General features: G+C 46.7%; 1 protein-coding gene across 1 annotated transcript in view; it reads left to right on the top strand.

The window, feature by feature from the left end:
* Positions 1–213: 213 nt before the first annotated feature.
* The window catches only part of LOC147750922 (uncharacterized), a 226,309-nt gene continuing 208,258 nt past the window's right edge, over positions 214–18,264 (top strand). The window contains exon 1 of the mRNA XM_086937336.1: positions 214–349. Within this exon, the coding sequence (XP_086793462.1) occupies positions 280–349 (70 nt within the window). The 5' untranslated portion in view covers positions 214–279. The remainder of the gene's footprint in view (positions 350–18,264) is intronic.

The following is an 18,264-nucleotide window of genomic DNA, read 5'->3' as shown; positions in this document are numbered from 1 at the left end:
ATGTGAGCAAAAAAGGGGCAGTGGCCAAAGCACTGCAGTACATATAGGCTTCCTCTGTAAGTTAAAGCAGCAGTAGGCAAAGACGGCTGTGGAGGAAGAGAGCCTTCCACTCTTGATATGGTTGAATGATGATGTCACTATCGGTCGTTGCTGGGATACAGCGTCCAGGGCTGTGAAGGAGCTCCAGAACTGGCGGGGATGAGGTCACAGAGATCGGGGCCTGCCTCCTGGAGCAGAGCACTTGAACCATGAGTCGGAGCTTCAATGGCTTAGCGGGAGATGAGCTGGCATCTCCTTCTGAATGTACTAACAGCGACTCTTTGGGTTATGGAGACAACCGGTGAACATAGTGAGTAACCTCTAATTCCATTGTTACGTCTTACACGCGCTGCTCCTCCCCAACCTTGTTTCAAAAGCGCTCTTTCAGGAAAGTGTTCAGTTCCACCGGGTCTCGACTCTTGGAGTGTAATGGAACCGGGTACATACACTTGTTTAAATAAAGAGAAGTGCTAGTGTGCATTGGTGGTGCAAATAAGTCTTGCAGGTAACTGTAAGCGAATGGGGAGCAGTAATAAAATCCGCTTGAAAGCATTCACTCCAGTTTCATGGGTGATTACATTAATTGGATTTCTTTGTGATCAATGAGGGCGGGGGCCGGGGTATTTCACATACACATGTCTGTTGGGATTGATAAAATAGCTAGAGGCCGTTATGTATTGTTAGGTTGCAGGAGCGCTTGTTTCAGAAGTGGAGAGGGTATGATCTTGTACAAGACATATGGGCACTTTGCATAAAAATACATTATTAGAGATTAAGGTGCACATGAATGTGACAGTAAATTGTGTTTAGGGAGAGGAGGCATGCAGAAGAATAAGAGAAAGGAGATGGCCTTTAGAAAGAAGGTGGTAAAAAAAAAAGCAGTAGCAATAACATGCAATTTAGGGATGCAAAACGGTAAGAAAAAACAACGTGTGTGAAGATAGTGCTTTATTAGGTCGTTTTTGAGGCACTAAAATCAGGCAAACAATGGGACACTGCTGTGCTACTATTAAGCCACCGCTCCAGTCAGGTCAGCAGAGGAGTGTGGTAACCAAGCTACGCTGGTATGATGTAAACCAAGTAGGTTTATTCATAGGTTGGTTAACAAGTCCTGTAGGTGGTAAATCACAGCTAACTCACAGCCCCACCAGGAGCAGCCTGCTAGCTGCTCAGCCTCTCAGACCAACTGTCACACTTCATCCAGTCACCCAGGCATTCTAGTGAAGGTCCACTCACCAACATTCCATACAGAGTAGACACACACAGGCTGAGCAGCTAAAGTGAAGAAACATAGGTAATGAAACATCATGTGAGAATACTACAAGGAGCTAAAGGGGAAAGCGAAATGAAATGGCTGGGTGAGTATGTAGGGGAATGCAGAGCTCTAGGTTGTGCTCGAAGGAAGTAGCTACTTCAATATCAATATCATAGCAAAGTTGGAAAATACACAAGAAAATAATGCACACTCTGGAAATGCTGGAGACCATGTCTGGTGATGGTCATCCTCATGTTTGCAAAAAACATCCTCATGTTTGCCTCAGAGAATTAATTACAAAAGCAAGCATGATCTATTTGGTATCTGAAGTATTGGACTACTCCGGGAACCTCCCTTTCAGGACAGCCTGTAAAACCTTAGGTTTACAAACCAATTTCTAATGAACATGGTGTTGGAAAAGCGAACATATTTCCCAATTCTCATGTTTTTAGGAGGGGAGTGGGCACGCCATTTAGATTCTTTTCCTAAGGGTTGCTTTTCAGTTGATGATATGTGAGCGAAACAATGAGATTGTAAACATCCATTCAGTAATAGACATGCTGGTTTTCAGTGTACCATTCTGTTGCTCGGTTAATTTAGTTGGGGGGACATTAGTGGTATTCTAAGGATAGGGGCACCCCTAAGTTTCGTTACACCACTGGTGCAAGACAAAGACGACAGCCAATCTGAAGGTGCGAAGAATTGGTTGGCGCGCTCTAAAAGACGTTATTACAGGCAATCGTGGCTAAAATTGTTGGCCAGTGCGACAGAAAGTATTTGACTTTATAATATTTTTAGTTGAGATGGGCACAGTGACAATAGCAGGTACAGGTAAGTTACTTTGGGATTGTGAACCTCCTACAGGCACGATGGGGCAGAGGATTGGCTATTGAATACTGATTTTAAAGTGCCCTTTCCACAAATGTTTGATTATGCAGTCCCTGCAGGTGTGCAATAAATACTCCTATTCAGATGCTTTGTGGGTTTTGGCTCCAAGTAGCCATTAAACATAAATGTACTCGTTAGAAAAGATGATTGTTGGATTTGGCCCTTCTGGTAGGTTCACCCCTAAACTTTTTGCTTTGTGTTTGTGACCCAGTGGTAGTGATTTTTGGTTTCTGCGCACTTTCACTGTGTCCCAGTGGAAAGTGCGTGCACACTCTCAGTGCCTATGGGTTGGCCTGCCCTCCCATAGGAATGCATGGGGAATGTCTTTGTCCCTGGTAGTTCTTGATGCTAGAGGTGTGCATGCTCGAGTTTGGTATGTGCAAACTCGTGAGAGTGAATGCTGCGCAATGGTATGTGCGGCGTGTATGTGTCTAGTGGGGAAGTGCCACTTCTAGACATGGCTGTGTGTGTGTGCTGTGAGGGTGCTGGCGTGTGATAGGCTGGAGCTGGCTGGGATGCCAGGCTACATGAGTCATGATGGGTCTGCCCGGTGGTGAGTGTGGAGATTATCATGCTGATGGCTGGGGAGGAGTGCACCTGTGTCCTGAATGAGGCTGGGTTTTCCCCACACAATGCTGGCTCCGCCCCCTGTGGTGCGACTGATGACCCTAGTCCTGCCAGTGAATGAAAAGGGTGATTGAGCCATCAAGGGTGCTCCAAAACCAGCTGCGACCGGTTTCTCCCCCACCCTGCACCTACAGACAAAGGAATTTAGAGTATAAGAAGGGGCTGTGTCCCCTAACAAAATGTTCTCTGCCAGGATCCTGCCTGAGGGGGCTGCTGCTGCTGCTGGGGCCAGGAGGACCGCCACTTGGATTGTCTCCCTGCCTGGAGACCCAGTGAGCTGGCTCTGGGCCAAGCCTTGCCCCCCTGCCTGCTGTAATTCTTGGAGGACTTTTGCTGTACTTGTGGGCCTCTAAGCGCCTGGAAGCACTTTATTTGCTATTATAGCGCTTGGGAGCGCTGTATTTCTCTGCCGGTGCCCACCCGGCATTTAGCTGCTTAATTGCCGCCCTCGAAGGATTCCCCGGCGTGGGGATCCCCCTTTTTTCCCATTTGCGGCGCGGGAGCCCACCCCGCTTATTTGCCGCTTATTGCCGATTTTAAAGTCCCCTGGCAGGTGCCCACCCTGCCAGGGACTTTGCCGCCCTAAGATCGAGTGCCCACCTCGATTTATTGTCCTTTTAAAAGAGCAGGTGCCCACCCGGCATTTGCTGCTTATCCCCCGCCTACGAGTGCCTGGAACGGGCCACCGCGCTGCCCATGACGACCCGGAAGTGGTTGGCCGGCCGGCCAATCCAAGCGCGGCCGACTGGAAGTCCCGCCCCGCAGCCGGCGTCCCTCCCCCGGGGCTCCCGAGAGCAAGGGAGAGCCACGGAGCACAGCGCAGGAGCCAGAAAACGAAAGAGGAGTCCGGCCGCAAGGCTCCCGTGTTGGGAAGAGAGCCCCGCAGCCCAGGAGAGAAGGCTTCCCCTACCGCCGCCCAGGAGAGGAGCCGGCAGAGGAGGAAGCCAAGAGGAAGCCGACGGCCCGGTGAGTGGGGTCCGGGGTCCAGTCTGAAAGAGGAGGGTGTCGGGGCACATTGCCGGTGCCCGCCCCTCCCCTCCAGCACGAGGACAGGTGTGTAGAGCCACAGAGGCTCTTGGGGCCCCTTTTGAATTCAGAGTCCCCCAAGGGGGGACTCCACCAACGGGGGCAGTATTTGGTTCGAGCCCTGAGAGGCTCTTAAGTGCCGCATTTGTTCAGAGCCCTGAGAGGCTCAACGGGGGCAATTAGTTGTTTAGAGCCCACGGGAGGCTCTGGAGTGCCACAGTGTTTGTTTAGAGCCCACGAGGCTCTTGGGGGCATTTGTTGATTACGAGTCCAACGTCAGGTGACATTCTGTTTGGTTCTTGAGCCCACGAGTCTCCAGCGTTGGCCCATCATTGTTCTTTCAGCTGCCCAGAACTTCGTGGGCAGCTGCCACGTTTAGGCCGCCTGACTTTGGACACAGGGCATCCTAGCCCCAACAAGGCCAGTTGGCCTAGGGACAGTCACAGGAGGTGACTTATGTGAATTTGGCGCAATTGTTCTTTTGCTGCACCTCTGAATGTGTTTTTATGCGTCATGTGCCTTGTTCTTACACCTCTGAATGTGTTGTTGATACATCATGTGTTTCCTTCCCTGCACCTCTGAATGTATGTTATGCATCATGTGTTATGTGCCTATACCCCTACAGGTATTGTGATACTTAGGTGGTTGTTCTTGCTAGTACAGGTGGTGCTAGTGAGGTCCTGGTTCCCTGCGTGACCTGTTCCTAAGGTGGTTAGGATTGCGTAGGTGGTACTTACCGGTTACCAGTGGTTACTGGTTGTATGCTTTATGTTCTATTTTGTGCTACAGTGATTTGTACTCTAAGTTCTAAAAGTGCTGATTCCTGACAGAGGTCCAGGTGGCCCTGTCTTGTACATATCCCCTGTAAATTCTGCCCGTGCCTGTTGGCACATTGTAAAGTGTGTGTTTTTATCTAATGTGTTTTGGTATAATACAAAGGCTATTTTTATATATAACCTTGTGTGGAGTTTCCTTTGTGGTGGGCCTTGGGTGTTGTTGCTGGGGTGCGTGCGCAAATACTTAACTCACATCGCCTCCAAGTTTAGCCTTGCTACTCGCGCCACGTTACCTAGAGGGTGAGCAGGGGTTATCTTGGCGTGTAACTCCCTTGCCCTGACTTAGGAGTGGTGGTCTCTGAGAGACTTTGGCGCAAGCCCTGGCCAGCCAGGGATCCCTTTTCTAACAATGATCAATAAAGCATTAGCTCACCAGCAGCAGTTTAGCCTACCCCTCGAGTTTTTTATTTTATTCCCCTGAACCTATCTGTAAAAATCATGGGACCTTACTAAAAATAAAGTGTTCGCCAGCAACACTGACTCCCCTTTATGCAGTGCAACCCATTTAGAACAGTAGACCAATCCTGCTGTTCCCTATTTCACACACTAACATCAAAAAGGCATGGCCACTTCCAAATATTTTTTTGGAGCAAGTGCTTTGTTTATTCATATTTTAAAATCATGACAGACCTATAGGTTTTGCCAAAGTAGATCTGTGTTGCCTACTTCTACTGCATGAAGGTAGGGATGCCTGCTTGTAGTGATTTTCCACTAGAGCTTTTAAGTTTGACTGGGGGGTAGAGTGATTCTGCTAGTGTGTAGCGCCTTCTCTGATGGCTGTGATTGAACTCTCAGAAGAGAAGACGGCTAGTATACGTGGCCGACAACACATGTTTCTGCAAAGGAACATTAATACACTGACCCTAGGCTAGGACCACCAGACTTACAGCAGAGAGGCTCTCCCAGCTTGCCACAAAATTAACAAGGATTATGAATCCGAAACCGGTCCCAGGATGCTTGTTTCCGGTCCATGGAAGACATGACTTGGCAGTTCGGGCTGGACTGTTTCCATGAGGCACAGGGTCAGGCTTATTTGCATATGGCCATGTCTGAACTGGGGTGGCTGAGTGAGCTAAAGAATGGTGATGGATTAAACCCAGATCAGTTGACTGGGGGTGAGTGTTTGATTTGCTCATCCCTTTTGTATCACAAAATTAACAAGGCCATGCTGTGGTAGGAGTTAATTCACTAAAGCACCTCAGCATTTTACATTCAGCTACACCAACATATAACCCCCTTTCTACAATGCCATGCTGCACAACATAACTCGTAACTGAACACATGAAGTTACTTGGTGACCCTCTGAAATAAGACTGTCAGCTTAGGTCCCTATAAGGGCACCCAGTTTCTTGACTAGAAACAACAACAAAAAAACAGGCATCCGTGATGATAGCCTTGCACATGCAACAGCATTCAGTTATGGGTACTTAACAACCCATGGGTCGCGTTGCCTAAATGACCCAAGTCCTGAAGTCAAAACCAGCATGGGGGTGATATTCAGTTATACGTGGCACAGGTAAGGGTAATATGTTGAATGGTTTAATCTTACTGGATGGGGAAATTTTACGGTAACAATACGTGTCCCAATCTTTGGTAAGATCTGCAGCAGCGGCACGCTATTTTAAGGGGATTTTACTTCAGGTCATTAACATTTGCTGTTGAAGAGGTCACTAACAAGCTTTCTGAGCATGCAGAAAAGCAGTTTCAGGTTGCTTCCACCGAAGTAGCCTACTCCAAACATTGGGAACATTTCAGATCCAGTGTTTCTCTAGATCTCTATCTCAATATTGCAATTTTGTTCAATCAATCAATCAATCAATCAGTGATCTTAAAAAGAGCGACTACTCACCCGTGAGGGTCTCAAGGCACTGGGAGGGAGAGGGTCTGCAGTTCAATCGAAGAGCCATGTCTTGAGGTCCTTCCTGAATTGCGGCAGTGATGGTGATTGCCTGCGGTGCAGAGGCAGGGAGGTCCAGGTCTTCGCAGTGAGGTAGCAGAAGGATCTTTCTGCAGCCGAGGTCTTGCGGATCAATGGGATGGTGGCCAGTTGGCCGGATCGGTGAGGTCTGGTGGGAGTGTAGGAGGAGAGGCACTGGTTGGGAATGCATGTGTGGTGTTCTGGGGGGCTTTGTAGGCATGCGTGAGAAGCTTGACAGGTAGCCAGTAAAAGTCTCTCAGGTGGCCAAAAGGTGATGCAGTTGCGACGTAGGATGTTCAGGATGAGTCTAGCGAAGGCATTCCGGACGGTCTTCAGTTTTGTTTTAGTTTCTGGGTGGTGCTGGTGTAGAGAGCGTTACCGTAGTCAAATCTGTTGCTGATGAGAACATGGGTGACCATTTTCCTGGACTCGGTGGGGATCAACTTAAAGATCTTACAAAGGAAGCAGGGTGTGTGAAACCAGGATAAAATGGCATTGATTGGGAAGTCCATTGAGAGCATGGAGTCCAGGAGGATGTCAAGGTTTTGTGCGTAGTCCGTGGGGGGGAGGGGGTTCAGAGTGCTGCAGGCCACCAAGAGTCATCCCAGGTAGAGGGGGAGGGTCCCAGGATGAAAACTTCCATCTTGTCTGAGTTGAGCTTGAGGCAGATGTTCTTCATCCAGGTGGCCACTTCCTTCACCCCGTCATGGAAGTTGTTCTTGGCGGATGTAGGTTTGTCTGTGAGGAAGACTATGTTGAGTTCATGGCTTCTGACGATGTCTGCAAGCGGTGCCATGTAGATGATGAAGAGGGTGGGGCTCAGGCAGGATCCCTGAGGGACTCCGCAGCTGATCTCTGTGGGTTCTGAGTTGAAGGAATTCAGGGATTCAATTTCTTTATGAGGGATTTGAGTGAAATTAAGCTGTATCAACCCCTTAAATCTCAATGGACAGCATTTATCTGAGCTCTTTGGGTGCCTTGGGGTGGTCTGGGGAAAGATGATTCTCTTGGATACAAATATCACTATTACCCAACTCGATGGTGATCACTTCATTAATCTCTGTAGGATAAAAGGTTGGGTCTTTTGATGTCTGCATTATATGTATTCCTTTCACTGATCCGTTTTACCTCTGATGATCATGTCTGAAGGGTGCACTTCCAAGCTCTTAATACCCTGAGATCCAGGAATGGTACCAGTGCGCCCCCCCCCCCCATTATCACTTGCTAGGAGTGTTGCAAATCTTCACCATTTGAAGATGTTTCAGGCTGCTGCCTGATGCTTCCCCATCGCCAACTTCCGTGGTTGAAATTCGCCCCAATGAATCTCCTAAACGAGTTGTGAGTACCTGTGGCACATTTATCCTTATGAGGCGGACCAACATCGTAGCTCATGTGAGTAATGCACACACTGTCAAAGAATGCTGCTACTTGACAGCAGCGTAACAAACGCAGGACCACATCTCCAAGGTACAATATGGGGACACCTGCAATAATTAAACATACCAAATTTGGGATTAGACAGAAACACTATCTCTCAGGTTTCAAAGTTTACAGGCCCAGGCCCCTGAAAACAGAGGTATGCCTCACGATTCGAAAACATACTATTTCGGGGCATAGCAGGAACCTCCCAGGTTACTCATAGGAGACCACAGAAAGCAGCGATAATCCTCCAGGTGCACTAATGGTGTCGCACAAGCAAGAATCCTAACGTGAAGCACGTAAATGGCCCAGGGACACAGTGAAAGCCACCAAGAACACGAGAAATGCACATTTTAAATAAGACTTTTGAGTTGCATGTAGAAGTGTGGCTCAATGCTTAGAGCGGCAGACCTTGATGCAGAACGCTGGCCAGGGACCAGGGTTCGATTCCCGCCTTGGCGGCTTTCAGGCTTAAATTCCTCTGACCGGATATTCTCGCCTCAGTGCCGATTCTAAGCATGGGTCCCACGCTGCAACTCTGGGCAATAGCTTGCTTAGTCTCCACAAAGGCCCCCTGATACACAAGGGATGCCTGGTTTCACTATGGGATGCCCAGGAGTGGACACCCCACAAGGAAAAGCCAGGAGGGGTTCCCTTGTGGTAGGAGTACAAGCGCCGGGATGCCTCCGGGTCACTGTTCGCGCTATACAAATACGCCACATTTACATTTACATTTCCACAGCCGTCTAATGAATGCTGAATCGTACATTTTCAATATTCACTTTACTTTTGTACTCGTTACTTATTTTTGTTCATTTTTTGCAACATATCTAGTGCCTGCATAATACATTAATTCTAAGCCTTTATTCTCAAATGATTTCATTCTCTATCCCTTTTTCACATCTTTCTCTCCTCCCATTTTTCTCATTCACTCTTTTCTACTGTCTCCCAGCCACGTTGCCTTCTTTTCTCCTAACCCAACACTGCTGCAAACTCGAATTGAATTTCTTTTCAACGGAACGCACCACCCCTAAATGTGTCTCTCTTGTTTTAAGGTGTCCAAATGTGAGCTTAATTTCGCGTGGAATTACAGCTCACTTAATGGGATATCAGTTTTCATTGATTTACTTTAAAACATAAACCTTCTGATTTTACCCCAGTGCATGTTGTTATATGCAGTAATAAATACATATTGATTCTCTTTGAATTCGTCATAATGAAAATGGCTCATTCTGTTCAGATTGTGTTGGGAATTATTGTAGTATTTCATTATTTGCCTAAAAAAATTAAATTACATTTTTTATGTTTTGATGTAGAAGGGCACTGTATTGAAGTCCATTAAAAGATGGACTATTCCACATAACTGAGAGGTAGGATTTTAAGGATGGATTTAGATTAGTTCACTATATATTGACTGTCATTCACTAAAAAGTAACGTTACCTCCTATTGGTGATTGACGTGAGCTTGAAGAGATCCATTAACACAGCGGTAGACAACTCAGTTTATCCCAGTTGAATTTACGGGGGAGTTCCTAAATATTGGCTCATTGGGCCTGTACGACTGAGCCATATCTCAACGAGCCATCATCAGTACCTCAAAGCAACAGCCAGCTGGATGCTAATAAAAGAGGGAATGCTACAGTGACCTCCTAAACTAAGAAAGTATGGGCACATGCAGTAGGATAAGGTCCTGAAGAAGATGCTTGAGTCGTTAAGGGCATTAAACTGCGCTGAATCATGTAGATCTGAGGACCACGCTAGATTATGACCATTCATACATTATTATTATTTTTTTACCAGGGGTATCAATAAAGTTGAATGAACTCATTAGGATACAATTTTAATGATTCCTTTGTGTAGGTTTAGGATCACTGTATAGAGGCATGAACACCACGGCGGGGTGGGGGTCTATAAAAAAGCTGTTCGGGATACAGAGTAATAATCACACAAGACAATAACCTGTATCTTGCCTCTTTCATACATAATCCCTAGCATTTGTCAGGAGCCCTACAATGATCACGTAATGTAACAGAGCCACGATGGCCTGTTCGTACATCAACTAATGTGATCGAGGACCCCTTAATCCTTTTTTGGGTTCCTGTGACCTATGTCGTAGAATCCATGAAAAGAAGGAGAAAAAAAACTGAGCGTATTGGAACAGTAGTGTGGTTTTAGAAACGTGTAGCCTAGAGGGTGTACTGATGTAGTTAACCTGAACAGTAGGACTGGTGGCTATTTGGAGGGATGACTACTCCCTAAAGGTAGACCCTAGTGCAGTGCAGTTACTAGCTGGATCCATCACAGATCCGTGCAGTGTGTTTCCACCTACCACAAACTATGAGTCACCCTGCAACATGCAGTTTGTTTCCACGGGAGGTAAGGAGTTGAAACCAAGTGAGGTCAATGACTTTGAAACTCAATATTTGTAGCCATGTACCTCTATAACGTCCACATGACTGCCCTGTTTTTTGTTTTTTTAACCATATTTTATTGACACTTATACATTGACAGTGCATACAATAGTACATATCCTGGTTCAGTCTCCGATGTGCCTTTATCTATAACCCTTTCCCAACATAATTATCCCCCTCCCCCCTTGAGTTGCTTGCTAATGAGTGAAATGTGGAAAAGTGTGTGAAGAGGTTGCTGGGCTCTAGGGCCCCAATAAGCAGCTAATGGCCCGCTGTTTCTCTCAGGTGCGTGGGGCTTGTTGCTCCTCGTGCCCGTCACCCGGGTCCGGTGTTGCCACCCTCGGCGTGTTCCCTTTGCTGTGTGCGTCTGCGTCTGCTGCCACTAGTTCCCCCACAAGAGCCTCCCATGCCCTGGCTTTCTCTATCGTACCTATTCCCTCGCTGGCCTCTCGGAGTAGCAGTCTCCCTTCCACCCCCTCCCATCTTTTGAACTCTTTCCTCCTGGTAGTGAGTCTCGGCCCTCCCGGCGCCTTCCAGTTCCTGGCTATATCCCGCTTAGCTAATATATAGGTAAGGTCCTGAAACTTTCCTGTCACCCTGTTTCTAGCTGTGTGAGGGAACCACCCTAGGAGGAAGTGTTCTGGGTTCTGTGGAATTTCTTTGTCAATCAGGACGCTTATGATATGTCAAAGCTCCCCCAGAATGTTTGCAATATTGGGCAGCTCCAGAACATATGGAGTATGTGCGCCTCTCTTTCTCCGAATCTGGGGCAGACTGCTGAGTCCACTCCAAAGTACCTACTAATGCGAACCGGCCTTAAATATGCTCTATGCAGCACATAGTAGTTAATTAATTTGAAGCGCGCACTCCGTGACACTTTCGGGGTGCGTTCTAGGATTTTGTCCGAGTCTTTCTCAGGTATTTGTTTACCGAGGTCCTCCTCTCATTGTGTTCGCAAGCGCTCCACATGACTAGCCTGTTACTCCTGTTTTGGGGTTATATTTACATGCAGGTTGGGCATTTGTCCTATTGAAGATTTTCCTAGGAAGACTGGAGATAAAATGTAACAGTTCCATTGGCAGTGTTGTAGTTTAAGAAAGTAACAAAAGCTACAGGGTCTCCCTTTGCAGACCGGTGCCAGTGCAGAGCCAGTGGAGTTCTAATAATCTAAACCTGCAAACATCGGGTGAGTCTAGCCAAACTCTCAAACACCATCCAGCTCTGCCACAAGGGCCAGGTCACCAACTGTCAACACTATGAGTGCCACAGCCTGTGCATATAGACCTCCGTTCTTATGCCATGGGTCAGATCCCAGCTATGCTGCTTCAGAGAGTCAGTGATTTAATAATAGCTGGATTTAATAACATTTTGCGTCATTGTTGTAGCACTTTTGTGTTGCAGGAACAAGGAAAAATGCTAGTAGATATTCACAAAGCCACGCAAGGGGCGATTTGTGCTGCCTTGATTGGCTTTGTAAAGAAATGTAACCTAGCACAGCGTTTTATATTTAATTCTGGGGGCGTTGCATGGATGGTGCATGCGCATTCCTGTGCATCCACCCATGGATTTCACACAATTACTATGCTTCCCAGAAGATGGCGTAATTAGGAGCAAAATATTTTGTGCCACACACATAAAAATAAGAATATGCGTCTAGGGATTCTTTTGCGCAGAAAGGTATCAATTCTTGCACAAAAACAATGCTCCTTGTAACGCAGGCACCCTTGCACCATGGTGCAAGGGTGCCTGCTGTTTGCGTAGACTACCTGAAGTGCACCATTTCTTAGTAGATATGACTCATTTTTGCTCTCTTCCTTTCACACAATGCTGCACTGTATTGCATGAAAGGCCACTAGTGTGCATAATCCAGAACTGTGAGACTGCTCAGCTGGAGTAGGGCCATCTATGTGATCCTGCACCCACTGCTGCATGGTGTCCTGGTGTGTCACTCTGCATCCCATTCTTTACCGCCTGGTCCATTTCCACCTAACCTCAAGTTTGGGACCCTGCTGCTGCTGTACCTTGTCCCTGTACTGCAGAGAGGGAAGCTCGGGGCTGCTGTAACAGATAGACCTGTACCTGTTCTGTGAGGAAGGAAATCTTTCACAGTTCCTCCTTGAGCTGTATCCCTTCTATCCAGAGGAGAAAGGTGCACCACTACTGCCTATGCCACCTGCTCTGGAAGGAAGGGAATGTGGTAGTGCTGCAAACTAGTCAGTCGACTCTTTATGAAGGCAGGCTCCCCATTCCTGGACACACCATGCCCCTTGCACCCCCACTTAAACCTTGTGTTTCTTCTCCTATTGGTTCCTGTGCGGCATCTTTCCCAGTAAGCTTCTTCTAGCCCTGTACTGCTCCTCACCCCGTGAACTCCTTGCATCTCCACACCCCCTATGCCCAGATTTGCTCCCCACCCCTGGACACTCCGCTGCTTCCTGCCCCCTACATGCCCCTACGCTCCCTGTGGACCCTGCACTGCTTCCTGTGCCCTCTACTGTTCTCTTTTCTCCTCCACCTCGGTTGCTCAATACCCTTTGGACCCAGCCCTGCTAACTGCCCACTGAACCCTGTGCTGCTCTTCGACTCCTCTCCTGCGGATTCTGAGCTGCTCTATGTCCATGGGCCATGCTCCTCTCTCCGCCACCTTCGGAGAATGCATTGTTAGTCCCCTCTCTGGGCCATGCACTGTTCTGTACCCCTCCTGGACCTGTGCTTCTCTGTGCCCACTCTGTACCATGCACATTTCTGCCCCAAAGACCCTCGACCCACTGCTGCTCTCTGCCCCTTCTGACCCTCTGACCCTTGTGCTGCTTGTTGAATCCTGTACTGCTCTATCCCCTGTAGCCCTGCATAGGACAGTCTTCCTTACATGGTGAACTGCTCCCAACTTACTGCCTCTTCCCAACATTAATTCTGGCAATTGGTGTGGTTGTTGTATAGTGATACATTACTCCCCACCCATCACTAACATGCAAAACAGTTACAGAATGGGCAGAAGCAGTGCATGATTCACTAAATATGGGGCATAAGCATGTGTTTCGCCACCTATATTCTACCTCTCCTGTGCATTACTCAGGCTTGTAAATATCTTTTTAATGCACAATTTCCTGTTTCATGGAAGCAGGAAAAAACTCTGCCCCTATTAAAAAAAAAACCTCTGCGGACCCCAGTTAGCAGTCCAACTATAGGCCAATATGGATCAGTTACTTACCTGTAATCCTAGTTCTCTTCCAGGGGTATCCTCATCAAAATCATAAGGATTAGAATATTCCCACCCATGCACGGGACCCCGGAAACACTATATTATATGTGCCCCACATATATATAACCATATATATATATATATACATATATATATATATATAAAAAATAAGCAATTGCAGTCTAATAAACACCAGAGCTGAATCATGCTGTAAAGAATTTCCACCATACATGAATAACATGCATTAGAAACATGAGAAACAACAACAAAGTTTGTTTAGAAACTGTTTTAATGCTTAGAAAGCAGTAGAAATTCTCATAGAACACTGAAAGCATAGAAAGCTCCCAGGCTGCATTGCAAATACACAGTCTAAAAAGACTGTAAGACTAACCTGTAGCTGTATAGCAATAAACTGACAACGTGCCTTTAAGGCACTCATGACCCCCAGCTTCAGCATCATGCCTCAGGAGTGACAGTTAGGTCAGCCGTTCTTTGCGGAGACTGAAAAAACCATTGAACAAGGAGGTTAACAATCTCCAAATTAAAATAGTCCTTTGCCCGGGGAGGCGGGAGGGTTGCTTATGACTTTGATGAGGATACCCCTGGAAGAGAACTAGGATTACAGGTAAGTAACTAAGCCTTCTCTTCCAGGGGATCCTCATCAATAGTCATAAGCATTAGAATAGAATAGCGAGCCTCACCTCATCTCCCTGCGGGCAAAGGAGAACACAGAAAACTTGATCAGTAAGCCTAGTAAAAACCAAGCTAGGATAGAGGAAACCACTATCTGAACAGATTTCTCAAGGAGGCCTGGCCTACTTGAGCATCAGCCCTGGAATCAGATTCTAGGCCGCAGTGCCTGGTTAAAGTATGAACTGATTTCCAGGTTGCGGCCTTGCAAATTTCTGACATAGGGACGTCATGCAAGAAAGCAAAAGTGGCCGCTTTCCCCCTGGTGGAATGTGCCTTGGGAGGTAAAGGTAAGGGTCTTTTTGCCAGCTGGTAAGCTAAGGTAATGCATGAAACAATCCATCTCGAAATGGATCTCTTAGCGGCTGGGAAGCCTGTTCTCATGGCGCCATAATTAACAAACAGTTGATCTGTCTTCCTTATTTCCTTGGTACTTTGTAAGTAGAACTTAAGCACCCTCTTAAGGTCTATGGAATGAAACAACCGCTCAGCTGGGGTCGCTGGATCAGGGAAGAAAGATGGCAGGGAAATAGACTGATTGATGTGAAAATCAGACACCACCTCAGGGAGAAAAGAAGGATGCGCCCTTAAGACTAATCTGTTATGGTGGAACACAGTTTAAGGCTCATTGGTACACAATGCCTGGATCTCGCTTACTCTGCGCGCTGATGTAATTGCTACCAGAAAAGCGGCCTTCCAAGACAAATGCTGCAAGGAAGCTCTGTGGATTGGTTCAAAAGGAGGGCCCATCAACTTTGATAACACCAGGTTTAACTCCCTCGGAGGAGAAGGGTTTCGAACAGTGGGATACACTTTCTTTAAACCCTGTACGAAGTACTTGACCACCTTCATCTGGGAAAAGGAGGGCTGACTAGGCGACTTCCTGTACGCCGTAATGGCAGATAAATGCACCCTGATAGAAGCATACTTAAGACCAGATCTTGCTAGATACAGAAGGTAAGGGAAGATGACATCTTCCTGCCCCTTCGTAGGATCAACTTTTTTAGTATAAGCAGAAATCCGAAACATGTACCAACCACTGACTTGATTTGTGTTTGGAAGGATTGTTGAGTTATTGAATTTGACTCCCAAGTTAACTGTTTCCCCCTGAGGGCCTGGGCGTAGGGTGTTTTTAGGCCAAAAGACCTGACATGTTTCTGGAGATTTGTGACCGAAGAATAGTATTTTGGTTTTGTCTGCATTGCGTTTTAGTTGATGGGTTGTCATCTAGTGAAAAACTGCTATAAGGCAGGTTTTGATGGCTCTTCTGCAATCTCGTCTCCCCTCCCACAATTGAACAACAACTGAGTATAATCTGCTTATGAAATCACTTTTGCCCCCAAGGCTTCTGCCAGCTGGGCTAAAGGGGTAAGGTACACCAGCCAACTAAAACGCAATGCAGACAAAACCTAAATAGTATTCTTCGGTGACAAATCTCCTGAAACATGTAACGTCTTTTGGCCTAAAAACACCCTACGCCCAGGCCCTCAGGAGGAAACAGTTAACATGGGAGTCAAATTCAATAACTCAACAATCCTTCCAAACACAAATCAAGTCAGTGGTTGGTACATGTTTCGGATTTCTGATTTTACTAAAAAAGGTTTTGCATTTCCTTTTAATTTCCTGCAAAAACGGCAGGTGTCCAGGCACTTATAACCTATATGTTGGACTATGGAAGTGTCCTATATTGGGAACTTCCTTACTACCTGCTCAGTAGTTCGGGTGGTCCAGAATATGGCGGCCTGTATCCTACTTAACCTGCCTCCGAGAACACACGTGTCCCTGCACCTGGGTGCCCTTCACTGGCTCCCTATAAGGAAGAGAATTCTCTTCAAAACACTTGGTCTGGTCCATAAGGCACATCATCATACAGGTGCAGGCTAGCTTAGGACCAGAATCAATTTATATGTCCCCGCTAGAAACCTGCTGTCAGCTAATACCTTTCTGGTGAGGATCCCTAAAATTCACCGCATCAGAACCGGAGGACAGACCTTCTCTTATCTTGGGCCAGCTGTATGGAACAAACTGCCTCCTGAGCTACTCTCCGTGGATGCTACTTCATTGTTTAAGAAGAAGCTTAAAGCCTGGCTTTTTCAACAAGAGTAGATGATCCGATTGCATTCTATAGGTGGTCAATAAGCACTGGGCGGAATAGTTTAGGAGGTTAAACTGCCCACTGCAGCAATCAAAGACTGTTTCCTGGGCATGGCGGCGCTGATCAGCATAGGCTTTCCTTTGACTCTAATGAGTAGCATTGGTGTTATGAAGTTTGTTAGTATTTACTGATTGATCTGATGTCCATTGAGGTAGTTTTGTTCTGATGGCTCTCCCAAACAACAAAGTAGCTGGGCCCTCACACCTTGTGGATTGAGGAGTTGATTGATAAGCTCAGAGGGCCGGCACATAGATTGGTTCAAGTCGATCTCTTCCATGGATGTTCTCTGAATTAACCTCTTAAAGGTGGCCATAAATCTTTCGACCACACCAGTGGCTTGGGGCCAGAGGGGTGTCCTTCTTTGGTGTTTGACATTGAGTCATAAAAGAAACTCTTTGAACCCTTTGCTGTTGAACGGTGGCCCATTATCGGATTTTAGGATCTCTGGTATACCCCAAGTTGCAAAGATGTCATCAAGCCTTTCTATGACCTTATCATGAGTTGTCAAAGATCGTCTTTTCACCGAAGGAAAACATGAATATTCATCTATGACTGCCATGAAATTCTGTCAATCCAGTGTTGGTCTGAAGACGTCAACTGCAACTCTCTCCCAAGCATGGGCAGGAAGGTCAGACATGGTCACAGGGTGCTGCCTCACCTTGGGGGACAGGCAGTTGCAGATGTGGCATGCTTTTAATTTCTTTTCTTCTCGCTCATCTAGTCGAGGGAACCATGTTCTGTCAGTCAATGCTCTCTTGGTGGCTACAATGCCACAGTGTCCCTCATGGGCGAACTCGAGGACCTGTTTCCTGAGGCTCTCAGGTATGATGATTCTCAAGCCTCTCAGTATTATGCCTTCTTGTGTAACTGCTAACTCATCCTGTTCGTTTTTGAACTTTTGGAATTCAGTATCATCGCCAGAGTCTGTGAGCATCGTCTCCATGATTGTGTCTCAATAAGTTCTTTTATGATAGTCATGTCTTTGTCTGTGTTGGCTGCAGCAATGATTTGCTCCACAGGCAGGGCTGCTAGTGTGCTGGACCTCACAATGAAATTTAGATATTCTTCTGTTATCCAAGAGGTCAAACTAGGGGGTGTAGTGGCACTCGTGAAAAGTAATCCGCTGGTTTCTGATCCTTCCCTGGTTTGTGCACAATCTCATTGTCAGACACATGCAGCTTCCACCCCCAACTTTCGATGTGAGGGGGCATCTCAGCCTTCGGGGTTTCCAAAAACACTGAGCAATGTCTGGTGGTCTATGATGACAGTGAATCGTTTCCCATAGAGGAATACATGAAAATGTTTTCCGGCCCACACCATAGCCAAGTAGTCCTCCTCCATTTGAGAGTAGGCACGTTCTGTGTCAGACAGGCTTTGACTGGCAAAGGCCACTATGTATCTCTGATCATTCTGATGTCCGTTGTGTTGAGCAAGGATTACATGCAGCCCCACCGGGCTTGCATCTACAATAACTTCGGTGTGTAGCTTCAGGTTGAAGTAGGCCATTTCTGTTGCATTCTCAATTGCATGTTTTATTTCTTTATACTTTGATCGCATTCAGTGGGTCACTGAAAAGGAAGATTTTCCTCTGTCAAGTCTCTTAATGGGGCACTTACTGTGGCAAAGTTATGAATGTAACTTGAGCATTAACTGGCCATGCCTAGAAAGGTTTGCAGCATTGTAACATCTAGTAGGGGTGCAAGTGGATGACAGTTCTTGCACCTAATTTTGATCTGGAGTCATTCCCCCTTCTGAGAATATGTGTCCAAAAAACGTAAGTTTGTTTTTGTGAATTTCA

This window comes from Lissotriton vulgaris, chromosome 1_1 (assembly GCF_964263255.1).
Source record: "Lissotriton vulgaris chromosome 1_1, aLisVul1.2, whole genome shotgun sequence".
NCBI lineage: Eukaryota > Metazoa > Chordata > Amphibia > Caudata > Salamandridae > Lissotriton > Lissotriton vulgaris.
This window is presented reverse-complemented; position numbering and strand designations above follow the sequence as displayed.